The 23,636-nt window shown below is 42.2% G+C and overlaps 1 protein-coding gene across 1 annotated transcript in view; it reads right to left on the bottom strand.

Moving 5' to 3' along the window:
• LMBRD1 (LMBR1 domain containing 1) overlaps positions 1–23,636 on the bottom strand; it is a 354,508-nt gene that overhangs the window by 215,133 nt on the left and 115,739 nt on the right. Inside the window, exon 5 of the mRNA XM_069726658.1 lies at positions 9,591–9,658. Within this exon, the coding sequence (XP_069582759.1) occupies positions 9,591–9,658 (68 nt within the window). The remainder of the gene's footprint in view (positions 1–9,590; positions 9,659–23,636) is intronic.

Raw genomic sequence — 23,636 nt, 5'->3', positions numbered from 1 at the left:
TTTAGCTCTAGCCCTCTCTGCAGGAATTCTAGAATCTGGTTAATTGGTAAACCCTCTTCGATATTAAAATTTGAAGAGGCCAGAAACTTCCTCCAAGTTCTAGAGTAGATCTTAGTTGTTATGAGTTTTCTACTCTTCATAAGGGTATCAATGAGATTTGGAGAAAATCCTCTGTTTTTTAACAGTGACCTTTCAAAGACCATGCCGTCAAATGTAGACCCTTCACTTGTGGATGGTTGATCGGACCTTGATGAAGTAGGTCCGGGATGTCTGGCAGTACCCAGGGGTCTTCCACCGACATGGTCCTGAGCCAGGAGAACCAAGCCCTTCGGGGCCAGAACGGAGCGATCAGTATGATTCTCGCTTGATCCTCCCTTATCTTTCTGACCACCAGAGGCAACAGGTTTAGCGGGGGAAACGCATAAGCCAACCGGAAATCCCATCTGATCAGGAAGGCATCCACTACCAGCGGATATTCCCTGGGATTCAAGGAACAGAATTTTTTCGTTTTTCTGTTGTCCTTGTTGGCAAATAGGTCCACCTCTGGATGACCCCACCTGCGGACAATCTGGTTGAAGATTTTTGTGTTCAGAGACCACTCTCCTTGTCTTAAGGTGTTTCGACTTAGAAAGTCCGCCTTTATATTTTCCTTCCCTTTTATATGTACTGCTGCTAAAGATAGAAAATGATTTTCCGCTATCTGGAGCAGGCGGTCCGCTATTTCCATCAGGGACTCGGAGCGTGTTCCACCTTGGTGATTCACGTAGGCCACTGCCACCTGATTGTCGGAGAGGATTTTGACATGGTGACCCTGTAGATACACGAGGAGTTCCTTAATTGATAATTCAATCGCCAACAACTCCTTTTGATTAGAAGAGGCTGATGTTTGGGGGTCCCATAGACCCTGGACTACCACGTCACCCATGTGTGCCCCCCACCCTGTGGGGCTGGCGTCCGTCGTAACTACCCGAGTCACTTGAGTCACCCAGGGAACTCCTGCTGACAGATTGTCTTCCCTTAGCCACCATCTAAGAGATGTCAGAACCTCTGGACTCAATGTCATCTGACCCTGCAAGGAACCCTGTAAGACTCTGTCATAATTCAGTACGTCAAACTGTAAATGTCTGGAGTGGAACTGGGCCCAACGGACGGCGGGAATACAGGAAGTTAGGGAACCTAACAAGGACATAGCCTGTCTAAGAGTCATGGTTGGTTCTTTAATTGCTTTTAATACCTGTTGTTGGATATGGCGCAGTTTATCAGTTGGAAGACAGCATTGTTGGGACTCGGAATCTAACAGCAGACCTAGGAATCTCTGGTTTTTTAAGGGTTGTAATCGGGATTTTTCATAATTCACGATCCAGCCCAGCTTCTCTAGCTTAGATATAGCTGTTTTTACCTGAGCAAGGCAATGGTCTGCTGAGTTCCCAACTATCAGGAAATCATCCAGATAAGGGATTATGAGGATATCAGATTCACGTAAATGCGCCATGACCTCCGCAACTACTTTAGTGAATACTCGGGGAGACGTTGAGAGGCCGAAGGGAAGGGCTCTAAATTGAAAATGTCGAACAATACCCCCCATAGACACCGCCACACGTAGAAACCTCTGAAAGTTTTCATGGATAGGAACATGATAATACGCATCTTTTAAGTCCACAACTACCATGAAGCAGTGTTTGAACAACATTTTAATTGCAGAGCTGATTGACTCCATTTTAAATGTGGCTTTAACCAGGTATTCATTCAGGGATTTAAGGTTAATGATAGTCCTAAATGATCTGTCTGGTTTCTGGATCAGAAAAAGGGGAGAGTAGAATCCACTCCCTCTTTCTGACTCTGGAACTTCAATCAGCACGTTTTTGAGGCATAAACTCACAACTTCTGCCTCCAAAGCCGTCTGTTCAATAGTGGAGGAACGTAAGGGGGTTAACATAAATTTATCCCGAGGCCAGTGAATAAATTCTAATTTCAGACCTTCTGAAATAATACCTCGGACCCAGTCACTATTTGAGATGTTAGACCATGCGGAAGAGAAGGCTGACAATCTCCCTCCCACAGGGATCGCTAGTCATTGGTCCGGTTTCTTACGTTCTTTTGAGGAACGGCGGAACATGTAACCCGTACCTCTCCTGCGTCTATCCTCCCATCTAAAATTCTCTCTAGTGGGTGAGGATGCGCGCTTCCTTCCGCGACCAAATCTCCTCCTGTTGAATGGACGCCGATAAGAAGATGATGACAAACTCGGGAATTTTTTCTTGTCATCTCCAGCCTTTTCAAGCAGGTCATCCAAGGTTGGTCCGAAGAGGTATTCCCCTTTGCATGGGATAGCGCATAATTTGGACCTTGATTGAATGTCACCCGACCAACATTTCAACCACAGGGCTCTACGAGCCGCGTTGGAGAGTCCTGCTGCTCTGGCCGCCATCCTGACCGAATCGACCGACGCGTCCGACAGGAAAGCCGCAGCATCTTGAATCATCGGAAGCGCACTTAGAATGGAACTTCTGGAAGCGCCTTCCTTAAGCTGGGATTCCAACTGTTCCAGCCAGACCATTAGGGATCTGGCTGTACAAGTCGCAGCCACCGCTGGCCTCAACGATCCGGCTGCCATCTCCCAGGTACCTTTAAGGAAGGTATCCGCCTTCCTGTCAAGGGGGTCTTTAAGGGATCCCATATCTTCGAAAGGTAATGCGGCCTTTTTTGATGCCTTTGCTACCGCAGCATCTAATTTAGGGGCCTTGTCCCAGGTATCCACAGTCGTATCCTCAAAGGGATATCTGCGTTTTAAGGCTGGTGGTAATGAGCCTTTCTTCTCCGGTTTCTTCCATTCCCGGAGAATCAGGTCTTGAATTTTATCATTCACCGGGAAGGACCTACGCTTCTTGTGTTCCAAACCACTGAACATTAGTTGCTGACGGGAAAGCGGAGTCTTAGGTTCTTCTAGGCCCATCGTACCTCTGACCGACTTAACTAATTTATCTACCCGGTCCAGAGGCAGACAGAATCGGCCAGATTCCTCTTCTGATGACGAGGAAGAGAGATTTGAGCCATAGGAACCTTCATCCTTATCTTCCTCTGATGAATCAGAGATCACCGAGGTTCTCTGTTTTGAACTCCCCGCCTGGGACATAGACCGCAGGGATTCCCTTACTTCTGTACGGATCATCTCACGCAGATTAGCCGTAGAAGCAGATTCTTCCGCTACCTAGGGGAGGACAATAAGGGTGATACCATCTATCTAGCCTGATGTCACTCAACCCCTCCACTCCTGTAGACCTCACCGTCTGTTGTATACAGGAGGCGCATAATTTTTTAATATAAGAATCTGGTAACGGGACTTCACACAGGGCACACTCCTTATGTTTCGACTTTGCACTTTTCTTTCCCTAAAATGACAAAGTATAAGGGGCCCGCGTCACTGAGTGAGCATTCACGTAGATCTCTTACCAGTGTACGCCAAAAAAGGTACCGGAACACGAGGGGGTTCTTTGCCAGTCGATGCTCTGGATCCCTGCTTGGACGAGCTTTTACGGCTGGACTGGTCACTTCTGGCATGCTCCTTCTCTGTGGGCTTTTGTCGCACATCCTCCGGCAACTGCAGCTGCCGCTCACCATCACTCTCCCTGATGTGGATGTGACCAAAGGCAGAGCTCTATTCCCAGCTCCTGCTTAAATCCCCCTCAGATCCGGTCAGCAGGCTGCCTGGCGCCACTCCTATTGGTTCCGGCTGATGAGACTACATCTGGGGGGTCAGCGCAGTGTGTGAGGAGACCGGCGTTCAGGATCGATGGGCGCCGCCATCTTGGATGAACTGCGCATGCGCAGTCACCCAGAGACCGGAAACGCTTGCTGACTCCGCCCCCTCGACGTCACTGCACCGGAAACGCTCCAGCTAACGCTGAGAGCGATGCAGGACGCCGAAGAGCACGCAGCAGCGTTCCGGATAGCGTTCCCCTCCTGGCACCGTTACATCACCACCGTGCTGCACCACCACACCGAAGGAGCGATATACTTACCGGCGCCGGCGCTAACGGAGATCAGGAATCCTCTGGACTCTGCTCCCTGCTGTCTACATCACTGACGTGCAGTCCAGCCAGGACCACCGTGATGTCTTCCAGGAGCTTCCGCACCGGTCGAGGTAGGAGACCCCCCCGCTACCTGATTCGACCGGCCGGCCTGGGATCCATTCTACGAGATTCATCTGTAGGATCCTGCCCCTCCAGGAACAGGAAACCAACTGATGCATGGGGAGAGGTACCGCCCTTTTGTATCTGTAGGTTTCCTGTTCCTGAAGGGCGGATCCCCTCTCTCGTAGTGCTGTCATGGGAGTCCGAAAAAATAAGTATTTGATATAATAGAAAAACAGAACTTACTATTTGGTACAGAAACCTTTGTTTGCAATTACAGAGGTCAGATGTTTCCTGCAGTTCTTGACCAAGTTTGCACACACGGCAGAGATTTTGACCCATACAGATATTCTCCAGTTCTTTCAGGTGTCGGAGCCGTCGCTGGCAAACTGAAATTCAATTCCCTCCAAAGATTTTCAGTTAGGTTCAGGTCAGGAAACTAGCTAGACCACTCCAGGACCTTGAAATGCTTCTTATGAAACCACTCCTTAGTTGCTCTGGCTGTGTGTTTCGGGTCATCGTCATGCTGGAAGACCCAGCCACAACGCATCTTCAATGTTGCTACTGAGGGAAGGAGCTGGTTGGCTAAAATATCGTTATACATGACCCCATCCATCCACCCTTCAATATGACGGAGTCATCCTGTTCCCTTTGCAGAAAAAGACACCCAAAATATGACGTTTTCCCCATCATGCTTCACGGTTCGAGAAGCGTTAGGATTATACTCCTTCTTCCTCCAAATACCGCGAGTAGAGTGGATACCAAAAAGTTCTATTTTGGTCTCATCTGATCACATGACCTTCTCCCATGCCTCCTCTGGATCATTCAGATGGTCATTGGTGAACTTCAAAGGGGCCTGGGCATGTGCTGGCGTGAGCAGGTAATGCTTGAAACTGTGATCCCAGCTCTCTTCAGGTAATTGACCAGGATTTCCCGTGTAGCCCTGGGCCGGTTCCTGACCTTTCTTATAATCATCCTTAGCCTTCTCACCAATTGTCCTGTAGTTTATACAAGCCTTGTACAAGACTACTATGTTGTCCCTGGTATCCATAGACAGCTCTTTTGTCTTGGCCATGGTAGAGAGGTTGGAGTGTGATTGATTAAATGTGTGGACAGGTGTCTATTATACAGGTAACAAGTTCAAACAGGTGCAATTAATACAAGTAATGAGTGCAGAGTACGAGGGCTTCTTAAACTCTTAAACAAAAAATAACAGGTCTGAGGGAGCCAGAATTCTTGCTGGTTGGTAGGTGATCAAATACATATTTCATGCAATAAAATGCAATTTAATTATTTAAAAATCATACAATGTGATTTTCTGGATTCTGGTTAAAATTCTGTCTCTCATAACTGAAGTGTACCTACAATAAAAATTATTGATCTGTTCATTCTTTGTAGGTGGGAAAACCTGCAAAATCAGCAGTAAATCAAATACTTATTTTCCCCACTGTATACTCACTCTCTGGCGTGTTCGTCATTTTTCCCTAACAATGGATGCATGGGCCTCATCCCTATCTTGGTAGAATACCCCCCCTCTACCAGGATAGGGATGAGGCCCATGCATACCACGATAGGGATGAGGGGAGCCATGCATACCAGGATAGAGATGAGGGGGCCATGCATATCAGGATAGGTATAAGGGGGGCATGCATACCAGGATAGAGATCAAGGGACCATGCATACCAGGATGGGGAAGAGGGTACCATGCATACTAGGATGGGCAAAACCAACGAAAGAAAGAACGAGCAGCAAATAGTCCAGAGTAATGAAAATATATACAAAACTTTATTACATACTACCAGATAAAAACATGACAGAGGGATAGAGTAATCCCTGCACTACACAAAGCATGTAAACCATGGACAGGTGATAGGTATCTACATAATTACAGTGCACATAGACTACCCTCAGAGCACAGCTCATATATAATGAAAGCCATGCAGAAATGGCCCATTGTCAAAAGTAACCAAAGAAAACCACATGGTATAAATAATTATGGCCACATCTATGCATGGAAAAGTATATACATACCAGGTAGAAAATGTAGATCTTATATAAGAGTAGACACCGCACACCTGTCCCCCCCTGTGGCCATAATTATTTATACCATGTGGTTTTCTTTGGTTACTTTTGACAATGGGCCATTTCTGCATGGCTTTCATTATAAATGAGCTGTGCTCTGAGGGTAGTCTATGTGCACTGTAATTATGTAGATGCCTATCACCTGTCCATGGTTTACATGCTTTGTGTAGTGCAGGGATTACTCTATCCCTCTGTCATGTTTTTATCTGGTAGTATAATAAAGTTTTGTATATATTTTCATTACTCTGGACTATTTGCTGCTCGTTCTTTCTTTCGTTGGTTTTGGTCATAATTCTGCAGTTGTCCACGATGGTCCTTATTGCTGTCCCGCTTTATTAGAGATACAGAGATACCCTTAGTGGGTTTATTTAATTATGCTGGTGACTGCATTTTTATCCACATTTGTGTTGTACCTATACTAGGATGGGGATGAGGAGAACATTTATACCTGGATTTGGGACATTAGTACAGAATTGACCACATTCATTGCTTCAAATTGTTTTTTTTTTCATTTTCCTCCTCTAAAACCTAGACGAGCTTCTTATGGTCCGAAAAATACGGCAAACAACATTTCCACAGGTCAACTGTAAAATCGGCACCATTTGTAAATTGTCCTTTTATTTTGTTAGGATGATAGGTTCAAAAAATGTAGCAGCAATTTTTCATTTTTTTCAAGGAAATTTAGAAAAACTATTTCTAAGGACCTTTTTCAACTTTAAAGTGACTTTAAAAACAGCACTCCTCGACATACCAAAAACTGCTATTTAGGAAGTTTATAAACCTTTCAATTGCTTTTTAGGAGTTTAAGAAAAGTAACATGATACGAATGGAAAATTTAAATTTTTACCACATACGTTACAGGCGGTGTCATGTTGGCATTGTTAAAATGATTAAAATGATACCTGGGGTGAATAAATCAGTCTTGTTGTTCTTGTGTAATCAGTGTTAGAAGTTTTCAGCTAATGATATGCCCGTGTTCATAGGCGGGACTGTATGCAGAGTCACAAGTGTATTCGTCCCCCCCCCCCCCCAAAAAAAAAAAAAAACAGATTAAAAAACAGTGTGAAATGCCATGAAAATGCCACTTAGCAAGTGTTTTAAAATCACATGTTTTACTGCCAAGAAAGCAGGTTTTGGCTGCAGAAAAAAAAAACCTGTAGCAAAAAAGCTATGTGTGAACGTAGCCTTATGCAACAATTTGTCCTGAAGGATTAGCCTTTCTGCAAAAAAAAGGAAAACGAATTCTGGAAAAGCCGTCTCGATAAGCGGAAATGTTGCTGCTGGTGTAAGATTCAAGGCTGATTGAAAGTTGAAGATCAATGCATTTCTACCTGTTGGATATCTCCGTTTCTGGCTGTGCTGTAGTAGCCATACCACATATCCAAGCTTTGTCTAGGACTTATCCCTGATGAAACCTCCATCTGAGGCTCCAGGCAGGAATATACCAAGTCTTGTTTCCATTATTATGTGTCCATGTATGGTTACACTGCGCTGTACGCCATTCTCAGAGCCTCTTTGTCTTATGTATAATTACCTGACGAAATATTTCCAGGAGACGGGAAAATCTGGATTTTGCTCGACAATAAAAAGCTTCAACTAATTTTAAGGGTTATGTCAAAAACTATTTGAGAGTTGGCAGGTAGCGTCTCAATTTAGTAATGTGATTTTCTGAAACGGCGAACAGTCTGTTGATTAATAGCTCTGTTAAGCCAATTCGGATATAAATTAAAAAAGGAATTAACCTTCATGTAATAGAAAAGCCTCTCACCTTTGCATATAGGGATAGGTCATATGTGTGCGCTTGCTTGTCTATTTAACCAGATCTCAAAGCACATGCAATTAGATATAATTGCAGACTGACTTCATGAATACTCAAAGAAAGAAAGGAGGGGATCTAAACAAATTATGCTTCAGTAATGCCAAGCAGAAACCTTGTGTCTCTCTAATTTCAAGATTAGACATTTGCATAAAAAAGGGATGAAAAAATTATAAGCAAACATACCAAAAAATTAATTCAATGTAGAAAAGTAATTTATTTAAAATCCAATATCAAAATGTGACCCTTTGTAAACCGGAACAATCTACTAATAGAGATGGCGAGATGAAGGGTATTCAGTTTACGTCATATCCCCTTTTAGTCAACAGAATAAAGATGGTTTATGGACAGTGTCCGCTGTACTGGATGCTAGAATTACTACCAGTAAGTATGTGGGCGCTAAGTAATGCACTAATATAAAAAACTAGATGGTGGCCCGATTCTAACGCATCGGGTATTCTAGAATATGTATGTATATAACAGCCACATAGTATATAGCACAGGCCACGTAGTATATAGGAGTACTACGTGGCCTGTGTTATATACCATGTAGCTGCTATATACATACATACATATTGTAGAATACCCGATGCGTTAATATAGGCCGCGCAGTAAATAGCACAGCCCACGTAGTATATAACACGGCCCACACAGTATATAGCAGCCACGCAGTATATAACACAGCCCACGTAGTATGTAACACTGGCCAGGTAGTATATAGCAGCCACGCGGTATCTAACACAGCCCACGTAGTATTTAGCAGTGTGGGCACCATATCCCTGTTAAAAAAAAATAATTAAAATAAAAAAAATAGCTATATACTCACCTGCCGGGATCCAGCGAACCTCTGGCGATGCGCGCGTGGCTGCCGCCATCTTGCGTTCCCAGGATGCATTGTGAAATTACTCAGATCACTTAGCGGTCTCGCGAGACCGCTAAGTCTTCTGGGTAATTTCGCAATGCATCTCTGGGAATGGAAGCTGGCGGCAGGCGCGAGCGCATCGTCGGACTACGGAAGGTGAGAATAGCAGGTTTTTTGTTTTTTTTTATTATTTTTAACATTAGATCTTTGCCTAAGCAGCATCAGTAGTAAAAACTTGGTCACACAGGGTTAATGGCGGTGGTAACGGAGTGAGTTACCCGCGGCATAACACGGTCTGTTACCGTTGGCATTAACCCTGTGTGAGCGGTGACTGGAGGGGAGTATGGAGCGGGCGCTGACTGCGGGGAGTATGGAGCAGGCGCCGGGCACTGACTGCAGGGGAGTAGGGATGGACTAATCGGACTGTGGCCGTCGCCAATAGGTCGCGGCAGCCATGACAGGCAGCTGGCGAGACCAATCAGCGACTTGCATTTCCATGACAGACAGAGGCCGTGACCAAAGAATATGCGTGACAGACAGACAGAAGGACAGACAGAAAGACGGAAGTGACCCTTAGACAATTATATAGTAGATAAGGAATTAGCCTGGGTGTGCTTACACTAGTGCAGAATATCTGATATTGTTTAGAATTAAGGTATAATATGAGATAACATGTATGAAATGCACAAACAATACTCACCCAATAAGAAGAAGGCAAGAGCAGACTAACATGAACCCAAAGGTGTATTTAAGGGCAGTCTTTATTTGCTGTAAGAAAATAAAAAAAACATTAGTCTGTAGACTACACAAAAATAATGCAGAAAAAAACAGTCAAATAAAGTGGCATATTTAAAATAAATAAATTGCCATTAATATAACTAACAGTGCACTGAACGAGGAAGGCTGGCAGCTCTTCATAGGGTTTTCCACAAGCCAGTTGGTTTAATAGGTCACAGGAGAACAATGGTCTTCACCATTTGACCCTCATACAGGGATCTGGACTCAGGGAGGCCTTCTGGGTTACATCCATGGAAAGGCTAATGACACATGATGAGCGAATATATTCGTACTAGAGAGTACATGTGGGGATTCCCTAGCAACCAGGCAACCCCCACATGTACTTATGCTGGCTAACAGATGTAAATCATTCAGCTGTGGCGCTGAAAACGAAATCTCCGAGCACTTAAATACTCGGAGGACACCCGAGCGTGCTCGGGAAATCTCGAGTACCGAGTATATTCGCTTATCACTACTAATGACCAGTGTCGTGGGTTGTCAGAGAGAAGTTAGGGACAAAATATAGAAACAGTTGGGTAGTCAATTACAAGCCAAGGTCAGGGATGGAAAAGAATCATAGATGAATTGCAATAGTATGAACCAGGGTAAGTATAACTTATAACTGGCAACCAAAAGTTAGCTGCTGGGTGTTTAAAAAGGGAGTGGCTCCACCCAAGGCTCACAGCAGAACTGATTCAAATAATCAGCACCCTGAGTTAGTCAGACTCCCAATGCTGAGTGGAACAAGAATTAGCCAGACTGATGTAAAAACAGGACAATGCTTACATACGCCATCATCAATGCAAGCATGGAACTATAAAAATGGGAGACGTCATAGTGAAGCGTTAAGAAAGTGACATATCACTAACATATTGGCAGGCCGGGTTCACTAGAATTTGCAGACGCTCTCACACAGTATCTCTCAGTTCTGACTCAGGGAGTGCCCTGTGGGGGTGTTATAAGGAATATTCATTACCTCATTAGACTTATTCCCACAATTTGGATTTAGTCTGGATATAGGTTAAGATTTCTATGCAAGTGAATGGAGTATGCACTGTGGACTGCGGGGATGCTCCGGTTTCAGACCCGGGACCGGAGGGTATGTATGAGTTAAGCATACCCCTGCATACCCAAGCAGCATACCCAAGCAGTTTAGATATTTTTGCATATTTACAGTCTCATAGACACTTTATTGTGGTACTATGTATTATGGATCCATGGCCACTTATCCTTTTTGAGGAACTTTTTGTATGCCCTCAAATCTGTTATTCTAAGTCCACTAACTGCAATAGAGAATACCAAAGTGTGTGTGTGATTGTATACAATTGGTATAATATGACCCTACAGCACTTATGAACACCCCATTACAGATTAGGGCCGTGCAGATCTGTAATCTAGCTGTGGGCACGAGTCCGTAGACTGGCCAATAAAAGCACCAATTTATTAATCTAAGAGTTATTGTATTTTTCATTTATTACATCCTTTTCTTTCCCTCACATGCTTACTCCACTAGCACTGGGAATTCTTTTTTTATATAGATAATTAATATGGGCAGGATAAACACATCATTTAACAATTTTAGAAGTTAAATGGTTTTAATTCTAAACCTAAGCCAAGTTAAAAGCCTAAAACTTTGAACCATCCAGTCTCCCCACTTCCCGATCCTCCTTAGAAACTGCATATACTTCTTTCAACCTTGGCCTTATTTCATATTCAGGAACGTCTTACGGTTATCCCAAGCTCTTTCAATTCCCTTAATGTAGAATATTTCTCAGCTGACTCTCAGATTATTCAGCTCAAAATGTTTCTTTAACCTTAACAATCCTCTCTATTAATTCAAATGTGTTTTACATTTAGAGAGGTGTACATGTTATGACTTTCATAAATTCTCAAAGATGATCATTCTCAGAAGGCTATTGATCATCTGAAGAATGACTGCAATATCAATTCAACTTTTATGCAATGTTATTAACGGACAACGGCTATAAAAAGACCCTAAGTATAATATACAACGCATGAATGAAAGATGTGAAGCCAGATTTTTAATACCTTGCACTTAAGAGGCAAAGCCGCAATATGTGCACTAATATGTTTGAAGTATTTTTACACGATTAAGTGTCATTTTTATATCTTTGGGCTCAAATCCACTATTGGGTTTATTATTTGTACAGAGGCAATTTCCATAACTAAGAGGCCCTAAACACAATAGACAGCAGTAGGCTGATTGATGGTTTTGCAGATCTTTGTTCAGCAGTTCTCTCTCCTAAAGGTACCGTCACACTCGGCGACGCTGCAGCGATATAGACAACGAGCCGACCTAAACTAGATCGCTGGAGCGTCGCTGTTTAGGTCGCTGTAGAGACGTCAAACACAGCAACTCCAGAACAATGCAGGAGCGATCCAGTGATGTAACGGCGACTCACTTCTCGTTCTCGCTGGTTGTTAGCTCCATGTCAAACAGCCGGAGTGTACCGATCCGACACACAACTAGGGGCCCTATGCTCACTGCTGGCGTCGTTGCTTTTGATGTCAAACATGACGATACACGCCGACCTGGCGACGAAATAAAGTTCTGGACTTCTAGCTCCGACCAGCGATATCACAGTGGGATCCAGATCGCTGCTACGTGTCAAACACAACGAGATCGCTATCCAGGACGCTGCAACGTCACGGATTGTTGTCGTTCTCTTTGCAAAGTTGCTGAGTGTGACGGTACCTTTACTGTTTCGTATACAGAGGAGCTCGTTCTGCCGAGTGCTCCTGTGTTCTCTATGAGATCTGCTATCAGACTCCTCTGGTGGCACCTTTTGTAGGTGAAAACAAAAAGGTTTGTAGTCTGACATCTCCCTTGAGAGCATCTGTCAGTGGAGAGTTGAAGGCCCTCAACACAATGGATAGATTGTCTAAGCACGCAATACTGATGTATTTAGCAAAACGTCTTCTAGTGCAAACCTATCGGGCCCCAGCAGATCAAGTTTTCAGGATTTCCTTGGTATTGCACAAATGATGGAATAATTTTCAGGGCATCAAATTGTCACAGGTTTTCTCACCTGTGCAATACTAAGAAAATCATAAAAACATGATTGGTTGGGGCAGTGAAGACTGGAGTTTGGGAAACACTGGTCTACTATATGGAAGCCTTTAGCTTTAGTACAACAGTGCAATAGATTTGAAACACAACCATCTTGAGTTGTAGAGTTCCAGATTTAACAAACGAGGTTTCATAAAAAATATTGGATAAGGATATGTACACACGGCGTCTTTTAGATGCCAGCAAAGTTGTCAAGTTTTTTCAGGTGAAGCGGCATCAGGAAAATACTTTCTTCATGAGGTAGCTTTGCGTTCATTCATGTAGTGGCTGTGACGCCGGCGCTTCTTACTCTAAACTGTTAAGCATAGAGAGCAGGCGGTTTCCCTGTGGAAGCCACCCAGAGAATGAGCACGTCACTTCTTTTAACCACTTTAAACCCTGAAACAATTAAAAGAAGTGACATTTGACAGGACGTGTTCACAGCAATGTCGCCGGCGCTGCCCCCATGACTGAACCCTTAACGCTGTTGGGGGGGGGGGGGCTAAAATTAATTTTCTCACAGCAGCGTTCGGCTAGGTGCAGATGCTGGGCTATTTAGTAATGCTGCAGATTAACCCCAGACCTGTAGATTAACAGAGCTTTTTTTTCGGGTGACAGGTTCCCTTTAAGTCTGGTCAATTGTAAGTGGAAAAAAGTGAATCTACAACTATAAAAAAAAAAAATTACAGAAATAATTTTGGTCAGTTGGTTCGGCCCTCTACAACAGTCACAGTGTCTCATGTGGCCTCTTGGGAAAATTAATTGCCCACCCTTGGTCTAACATTTCGAATTTTGTCTCGTTGTATTCTAAACTTGTAATCCATTTTACGGTTTCATTTTCCTTCAGCCAAGCCTTGATGGTGTCCTCATCGAGTGTACTCCTCCTGCTCTTGTGCTAAAAAAAACCATTAACATGAAATAACCTTGCTATAATACAAGGAATTTTTACAGGTGGCCTGAGTCTACATGGCAGAGTCAGGGATCGATTATACTGCACATTAAAGTGGAATATATATGCATAATGCTGTACAGAGAGAAGCCAGTTAAGAAATTCATGCGCACACAGCCTAATGGAGAGAAAAAAATTCTAATTACCTTAGAAACTTAAAGGGAAATTAACATGCAGATAACATCAAACATTATAATTTGCATTTTACAGATAAAAGCCCCATTAAACTCAATTAACTTGCTATACGATTTCTCTTTTTGCCTTAATTGGGGGCTTCCTTAAGACAGACATAATCTGCCCACAGTATAAAAGCAAACGAGTAGCCACAAAACATATGCTTGTTAGCCTGTCTTTAGATTTTCAGGAGATTTAGATAATTTTAAGCGCTTAGGTAACTAATTAGTGAACTTTCATTAGAGGGGTTGTCTGCGTTTAAAGAAATTAAATTCACAAACTGAAAAAAAGGAAAATCTCGGGAGTAATGCAGATTATCTTCACCAAATCAATACATAAAAAAAAAATAAAAAAAATAAATAAAAACACATTCTCCTGTGTAATTGTCACCCCTTCCAGCCTTTTTACTCTTTCCTCTGTAGTTTTGGTCTCTTCTCTTCCTTTGGATGGGCAGCAGCTCGTCCCATGTGGCCAACATGTAACAGAATCTCCAGTCTTCCTTGGAGAACCAACCTCAGTAATTCCATCAAGAAAAAGCTAATGTCACTTATCTATCACTACACAGCATAAGCAAAGCAAGGAAGCTACTAATGTTTTTCCCCAAAAATAAGACCTAGCTTGATTTCACATGATACTTAACTGCAGGAGCCTAGAGGAACTGAAGAACACAGGCTTATGTGTGTATTTTCATACATTACAACCTGCATTCAAATATTTTCGTAATACGATTTGCATGTGATGCATCAGCACTAAATAGTCTAAGTTGGTGAAGTGAAAAAAATAGGCATAAATTAATCATGGGGTCAAATAACTAAAAATTGTCTTGTGCATATGTATTCACCTTTTTGTTTTGAAGACCACTACAAATTTCTAGTGGAAGTAATTACTGTATATACTTGAGTATAAGCCGACCCGAGTATAAGCCGACCCCCCTAATTTTGTAACAAAAAACTGCGAAAACTAATTGACTCGAGTATAAGTCTAGGGTGGAAAATGCAGCAGCTACCGGTAAATGCTAAAAATAAAAATAGATACCAATAAAAGTAAAATTAATTGAGACATCAGTAGGTTAAGTGTTTTTGAATATCCATATTGAATCAGGAGCCCCATATAATGCTCCATACTGTTCATTATGGCCCCATAAGATGCTCCATACAAAATAGGCCCCATATAATGCTCCATACAGTTCATTATGGCCCCATAAGATGTTCCATACAAAATAGGCCCCATATAATGCTCCATACAGTTCATTATGGCCCCATAAGATGCTCTATATACAAATATGCCCCATATAATGCTCCATGCAGTTCTTTATGGCCCCATAGATGCCCCATATAATGCTCCAGGCAGTTATGGCCCCATAGATGCCCCATATAATGCTCCATGCACTTATGGCTCCATAGATGCCCCATATAATGCTTCATGCAGTTATGGCCCCATAGATGACCCATATAATGCTCCATGCAGTTATGGCCCCATATAATGCTCCATAGATGCCCCATATAGTGCTCCATGCAGTTATGGCCCCATAGATGCCCCATATAATGCTCCATGCAGTTATGGCCCCATAGATGCCCCATATAATGCTCCATGCTGTTATGGCCCCATAGATGCCCCATATAATGCTCCATGCAGTTATGGCCCGATAGATGCCCCATAGACACTCTATGCAGTTCTTGCCATGCATTGTGCCACATGTAATGCTGCTGCTGCACTAAAAAAAAAATAAAAAAAAAATAACATACCCACCTCTCGTCGCTGCCCGCTACTCCTCAGCATCCCGTCTCTCCGCACTGACTGTTCAGGCAGAGGGCGGCGCACACACTAATACGTCATCGCGCCCTCTGACCTGAACAGTCAGTGCAGAGGACGCAGAAGACGAAGCGGCGGTGGAACGTGGAAAGGGGAATGACATACTTACCTGATCCTGGCGCGGTCCCTGCATGTCCCACGGTCTTCGGGAGCGGCAGCTTCTTCCTGTAGTGAGCGGTCACATGGTGCCGCTCATTACAGTAATGAATATGCGGCTCCACCCCTATGGGAGTGGAGTCCATATTCATAACTTTAATGAGCGGTACCAGTGACCGCTGAACAGGGGAAGTAGCTGCAGGCGCCCGAAGACTGTGGGACATGCGGGTACCGCGTCAGGAGCACCGGGAGCAGGTGAGTATTTGACAGGCATTGCTCCCCCTCACCCGCCGACCCCCCCGCCTTCCATGACTCGAGTACAAGCCGAGAGGGGCACTCTCAGCCCATTTCTTTGGGCTGAAAATCTCGGCTTATACTCAAGTATATACGGTACCTTCATTAGTCACATGTTTAGAGAAAGATTGTACACAGGGGGACTTCCTAAGTGTCACATGGTCTGTCAGTATACATACCTTTTCTAAAAGGACACAGAGGCTGCAACACAATTAAGCAAGAGGCACCACTAACAAAACAATACCATGAAGGCCAAGGAGATCTACAAATAAGTCAGGGACAAAGTTGTTGAGAAGCACAAGTCAAGGTTGGGTTATAAAAAAAAAATATCCCAATCTCTGATGATCCCCCGGATCATCTAATCTATTATCTTCAAATGGAAAGAACATGGTACCACAAACCTGCCAAGAGAGGGCCTCCCACCAAAAAGAATAGCTCACGTAGCACAAAAACGAAAGATAACCCTGAAAGAGCTGCAGAGTTCCCAAGAAGAGACTGAAGTATCTTTCCATATTACCACAATAAACCGTATACTTCTTAGAGGTGATCTTTATAGTAGAGTGTGCAGAAAAAAAAAGCACAGAAAAATTGTAAAGCAAAAGGAGTTTGCCATAAGAAACGTGAGAGAATCCTCAAATGTATGGAGAAAGGTTCTGTGGCCACAAGACCAAAATTAAACTTTTTGGCCAATAGTCTGGTGCCAAAGCAACACAGCTCATCACTCAAGAACATCATCCCCATAGTGAAAAATGGTGGTGGCAGCAAGTTGTGGGGATGTTTTTCAGAAGCAGGTACAGCGAAAATGGACAAGTCTAGGGGAAAGATGGATGGTGTGAAACACAGGGATATTCTCGAACAGAACCCGTTTCAGTTGGTCAGTGATTTGAGACTGGGAAAAAGGTTCACCTTCCAACAAGACATTGACCCAAAGCATACTGCTAAACAAACACTTGAGTGGTTAAAGGGAAAACGTGTAAATGTTTTGGGGTAGTTTAGTCAAAGCCCAGACCTTAATCCAATTGAGAAATTGTGGTCTGAGATGAAGAATGCTGTACACCAGAGGAAACCATCTAACTTGATGTAGCAAGAGCAGTTTCGCCTTGAGGAATGGGCAAAAATCTCAATGGCAAGATGTTGAAAGCTCAAAGTGACTTGCAGATGTAACTGTTGCAAAAGGAGGATCTACAAAAGTAGTGAGTTTAGGGAGTGAATGGTTATGCACACTGAAGTTTTCAGTTATTCTGTCCCATTGGTTGTTTATCTCACGACAAACAGAAAAGCAAGTGTTTACAGTTGTAGGTATGTTATTTACATGAACCTATGCCAACTCTCAAAAAAGTGAAATCCCAGGTTGTGAGGTAGCAAAGCATGAAAAATGCCACGGGAGGGAATACTTTTGCAAGCCACTGTACATGTGTATGGTGTATGTGGAGTGTGTAATGACAATTATATTTGAATACATTTTTTTTGTTCAATAAATAAATAAATGTGGATTTTTGTTTATGAAAAAAAAAAAAAGATATTCCTTAAAAATAAGCCTTAGTTTCGAAGAACTATAATGTCAGTCCACCACTAAAGCTAGGCCTACACTAGTCAGAGAAGAAACAGCATGGTGAACTATTACAGATAAAAATTTAATTTCTAGAAATCTCATGTCCACTATGAGTGCGCAGACGCCTGCAGATTACCCGCGGAGACGGACATGCGATGCGTCTTTCAGGACTGCAGCATTTTAATTTCTCTTGCGAAAACGCCAGTCTCTGAAACAGAAATTACATCAATTGAATGTATTGAATGTGGTAAATTCGCATGGTTCAATGAACACATGGGGATTTACCTGCGTTCCATAAAACGTAGCATTTTGGACACAACGAAAATATGCTCCATAGGTTGCTGTACAGAATTGCTGGACGTAGTGGGATCACGAAGGATTACATTGAAGCTGCGGAATTTTTTTTAATCAACTTGGTGAATGAGGGACTGCCTCTTGTTTTTATTTCTTTAACTCTCTTTTTAGGTTTTTCAGATTCCCAATTTTGGACTACATCTGATATAATGGATTACGTTGATACTTCATGATGTTTGTTTTTATTTGCTTTTTAATAAATTAGAGAACGATGTGTGGTTGATTGTTTTTTTTTAAATAAACTTTTTTCCTGTGTGTTTTTTTTTTTAGTATTACTCCTTGGTTAGTAATGGGGGTGTCTGATAAAATACCTCTCCATTATCAACCCATGTGCTTTCTGCCAGCTAACACTACAAAGCTGACAACAACCTCAAACTAATACCCCGATTGCCACCGCACCAATGCAATCGGGAAGAGATTGGGCAAAGTGCTGGAATTGGCACATACTGGATGCGCCAAATCTAGGGTGGCTGTAGCTTGTAGTTTTAGGCTGGAAAGGGCAAAATAACCATGGACTTTGCCAGCCTGTTTATATAAGCCATCAGCTGTCTGCTTTACCTGGGCCAATTTTCAAAAATAAGGGGGACCCCACATTTTTTTTTAAATTATTTATTTATTATAATAATGCACTCTATGGGTGTATTTGCACTGCATAAACGCACTTTACAACGCATGTCCTTTTTTTAATTGCGGATTTACCGCATCTAATGCAAGTCTAAGGGGAAAAGTCTGCACAGAAGACGGAGCATTCCCGCAAGAGAAACTGACGTGCTACGGCCCAGAACATGACTGATGCAAGAAAAGCAACAAAGAGTGATCGTGACGTAAAAGGTGGCTAACTTTTTTGTTTTCCCTTTTATTCCATATCCTCCTATTACCTAATTTTCTCTAACTCCAGGGAAAAAAATATTGGAAATGTGCTGTTTATTGGGGTTTTTCTGTTAGAAAGGGTAACAAAAGAGAACTCGCTGAGGATTTCTATGTATAAAGCCATATATGTATAAATCATGACGTGCGTGTTATTATAAGGGTCTAAGGAATGAGAAAAGAGGGAAAAAAACAAGTCTGTCAAGGTGTTACAAAAACTACTTAAATGCCAAGATAAAGTTGTTAAAATTCAAGATATACCATATCATACTTGACTTTTTTTCTTATTAAATATTAATACTTGTACTTGCTCTATAGCCTTTGCCTTCTAGTTGAAAACATTTACAACTGACATCAGAACGGTCTACATTACATGTGCTTAGATTTCTATACATAAAGTTCACTTTAATAATGGATGCACAATGTTGAATTAACAATTTACAAATTATTACTGAAGCACTAACACAGCAGAATTGACAATTCTCATCAAAGCATAGCGAGCACAAGCCCTCCATATGATCACTAATCTGCAATTATGGCGATTCAGCATGCTGGAATAGCATTCTGTTGAGAGCTTCATGTAAGGAACTGCTTAGGAGATAATCGGTCACAAATGATTGACAGAGCCATAAATATATTCTTTATGCAGAAGCTCTGCATGACTTTCACTGATGAAATAGGAGTGAAAAGCCCTGAACATATCACTAAGGCCGGATTTCCACATGAGTGTTTCGCGCTCCACGTACTGACTGATACGCAGACTGGCCGTAGGTTCCAGACCTAAACTCGAAAGTCTCATAATGTATTTGTCTATGAGGTTGTTCAGTTCAGGTTAAAAGAACCACTACCGGTCCATACATTATGGGTCACAACACGTGTGTCCTCACCTGTTTTATAATTTTAGCAAGTTTACTAAAATTCTCAAAGTGAAAGAACAGATAAGGACTAATGGACTAAACCAATGAAATCTACCAGTACAGAGCAAGCATAACCAAGATATCCATTATTTACTCTTGCAAACAAAATAAATACATATTTAGCAAAGAACTACACAAATACACTGTGTTCAAATTCCTCAACATCTTCAAGATTAAGCACTTTCACAATTGGGAGTTTGCTTCTGTGGTGAACTAAATAGTCCAAACTCCAGATTGATGCATTTGACCAATTCACCACGTAGTACACACTCCGTAAAAGATAGCAACAGATGATCTATTTGGAATTTGGAGATTAATCAAATAACGACCATGATCAGCCATCATGTGCCATAAACCGTTGCGGATAGATTGCTATTGACAGCCGGGGGTCTCCTCAATACCCGCATACCTATCATTATGATAAATACTGGCTTTTGCTGAACTAAGATAGGAGATCGCGATTTCCACTATACACAGCAGTGCACATGCATTGCTATGTATAGCACAGGCGATAGTATGATCACAGCTTCAAATCCCCTAATGGAGACCTGGCCAAACTGCAGCCCGCGGGCCACATCCGGCACTCTGACACTCACAGCTTGAGGGCAAGAAACGGACTGATCAACGATTCTGATTTTTCTCAGACATATCATTCTGATTGTAGCCCTGCCTCCCATCCTGTGGGAACAGTCTTTTCATTAGTGGATGTGGAGCTGCTCAGCTCCATATTTGCAGAGCTGCTCAATCTTCTGCAGGAGCGTTCAGGAGTTGGAAAGCTGTGACTGCCATACCCATCTGTGGCACACATAATTGGCAAGCACAGTGGCATGTAACAGTTAAGCAAGTTGAACATGAACTGGTTATATTTAATCTTTTACATTTTAAAAATTACAAAAAGGAAAATGGGTCGATGCAAAAGTATGGGCACTCAAAGATTTATTTGCTCACAAAACTTTGACTTATGTTTCAGACCTTAATTAGCCTCTTGGGGTTATGTGTTGTTCACCATCATTGTTTGGAAAAGCCAAGCGGTGCAAATGTCTTCGCTTTATAAAAATCCAACCTCCTCTAACCTTGTACCAAAAAACAGCAGCTATAGATTCTTCTAAGTAGCTGCCTAGCACCCTGAAAGTTAAAATGGTGAAGGCACACAAAGCAGGAGAATGCTATAAGAAGATAGAAGAAAAAAAAGTTTTCAAGTTGCCCTTTCTTCAGTTTGAAATATATTTAAGAAATGGCAGTTAACAGGAACAGTGAAGTTCAAGATAAGGTCAGAACCCTGTGTGACTGCAAAAGAACTTCAGATAGATTTAGCAGACTCTGGAGTGGTTTTAAATTGTTCTACTGTTCAGAGAAACCAGCACAAATATCTCCTTCATGGAAGAGTCATCAGAAGAAAATCTCTCCTGCGTCCTCAAAATAAAATCCAGAGTCAGAAGAATGTAAAAGAACATCTAAACAATCCTGATGCATGTTGGTAATAAGTCTTGTGGACCAATGAGGTTAAAATAGACATCTCTGGCCACAATGATCAAAGGTATGTGCGGAGAAAAAAAGGCACATAATTTCATTAACTCCTTCACTCCCGAGCCCGTTTTCACCTTCATGACTGAGCCAAATTTTACAAATCTGACCAGTGTCACTTTCTGTGGAAAAAACTCACACTTCAACGGATCCCACTGATTCAGAGGTTTTTTTTTGTTTTTTTTTTCATGAGTCATTGTACTTCATGATAGTGGTAACATTTCTTCAATATGACTTGTGTTTCGATATGACCTGGGTCACAGATTTTTATATTTTATACTATTGGGCAATAAAGAAAAATATAATTATATTTTTACCACCAAAATTTTGTTTTAGCCCCAGATTGTATATTTTCACACAGGAAAATGGGTAAAAATTACACCAAAATATGTCCCACAATTTCTGCTGAATGTAGAAATAACCCAAATGTGGCTGTGCTGTGTTGTACTGCTTCAAGTGACCCCATATTGGAAATTATACCTCTTTGGGAATCTATCTACAGGTGTTTTGATTATTTTTACTCCATGGGCGTTTTCCAGAAACAAACAGCAGTGGATGTTGCGGAGTGAAAATTGCAAACTGCCGTTGTAGTGACCAGTATGTTGGGCCCAGCTCATGCACCTGTAAATTAGGTAGGCTCTTATCGCTACAGTAATGCCCAACATGTGGACGCTAAATGTGGATTAGGCACATTGGGGCTCAAAAGGGAGGGGGCATTTGGATTTGGGAGCACAGAATTTGCTGAATTTCTTTTGGTAGGTGAGCCCCCTATATTTCCACAAACAGATGGCAGATGCGAGTGGGGACTTGCTTTTTTAGTTTGAGTTAAAGCTTTTATTGGGAACATTTTACATAATTTGGAACACATTTATTCAGCAATGTACACTGAGCACTTACATTGGGGTTTCCCTTTAAAATTTCGAGTGACAATTCAGATGAAACCTCCGAAGGAGGCACTCACTATAATGAGGAGGCAGACTTACTCTAGACTTTGACATTTGTTCAGCGGTCTCCTTTTTTTTCCCCAGAGGTGCAGAACAATGTGGCCGACGGCACTGTTATGCAAGCCTAAAAAGACATACACCGCCAGATCATAAGCCAGTGTACACAGTACCTCCATCTGCCTCATTATAGAGAAACGTCTGCCAGAGCTTCCATCTGAATCCCATATTGCAGAGATTTACACAGAAACCAGGTGTAGGTGCTCAGCATAGAGCGCAGGATAAATGTAAGCTGAGCCTTACTGCGAGTTTTGAGAGGCAGAAAAGGAAAAAAAGAAAATCAAGCATTGTGTGGTAAAATTGATAAGGCATCTTTAATCAGAAGTATTAGAGCGATACCCCATTTATATGGGGTTTTTACGTTTTAGCGCTTTTACACAAACTATTTTATAGCACAAAAATTATTTTTGTATCATTATTCTGAGAGCTATAGCTAATTTGTCAGCTGATGGAGCTTGATTTTTGCATGACAAGATAAAGGCTTCAGCAATACCATATTTATTTACTTTCGTCTTTTTGATCAAGATTTATTCCACTTTTTGTTAGGCGTTAAGATGATAAAAAAATCATTTTTTGCCTTTTTTTACGGTGTTCCCTAAAGGGGTTAACCAGTTGGACAGTTTTATACATTGGGTCGTTTCGGACGCGGCGATACCAAATATATGTATACTTTTTTTGTATGGGCACAATATTTTTTTATTATTTTGTGATTTTTTGTTTTATATTTTTACAACTTTTTTTCCCTTTTTTATTTTCTTTTCTTTTTCTTATTCCCACTATGTGACTTTCACTTTCCGCAGTCTTATTGCAGTTATAAAGGTTTAGTAGTGCAGGAGCATTGCTATACCTTATAACCTGTCAGCCCTGAAGACAAGCTAGTTAGGTCATGCACTGCACATGATCTAACCAACTTGCTAGTGCTTGGTGACCTGGATGTCATCATGACAACATCGGGTCACCATGGCAACGATCAGGGTTTCCGATCCAAGGGCAGAGGGACTTTCTTCCCTCTGCCTGCTCTATAAATACTGCGATTGCAATGATCGCAGCATTTAGGAGGTTAAAGTGACGGGAACAGTGCAAGCACGACTCCTGGTACTGAGAGCCGGGTGTCAGAATCAGCTGACACCCGGCGGGGATCACCAGCGCACAGGCCCCTGTGCGCGGGCGATCACCATGACGTACATATACTGCATTGGTCAGGGAAGTCCTTCCTGACCATGAGGTATATGTACTGCAGATGTCGGGAAGGGGTTAAGCATGGGGATGGATCAATCATGCTTTGAGGTGGTGCTGTAGCCAATTGCATGTGGAACATTTCACATACATCCAATAATATGTTTGAGTCCTCGATGCTGC

This window comes from Ranitomeya imitator, chromosome 5 (genome assembly GCF_032444005.1).
Source record: "Ranitomeya imitator isolate aRanImi1 chromosome 5, aRanImi1.pri, whole genome shotgun sequence".
Lineage (NCBI taxonomy): Eukaryota > Metazoa > Chordata > Amphibia > Anura > Dendrobatidae > Ranitomeya > Ranitomeya imitator.
This window is presented reverse-complemented; position numbering and strand designations above follow the sequence as displayed.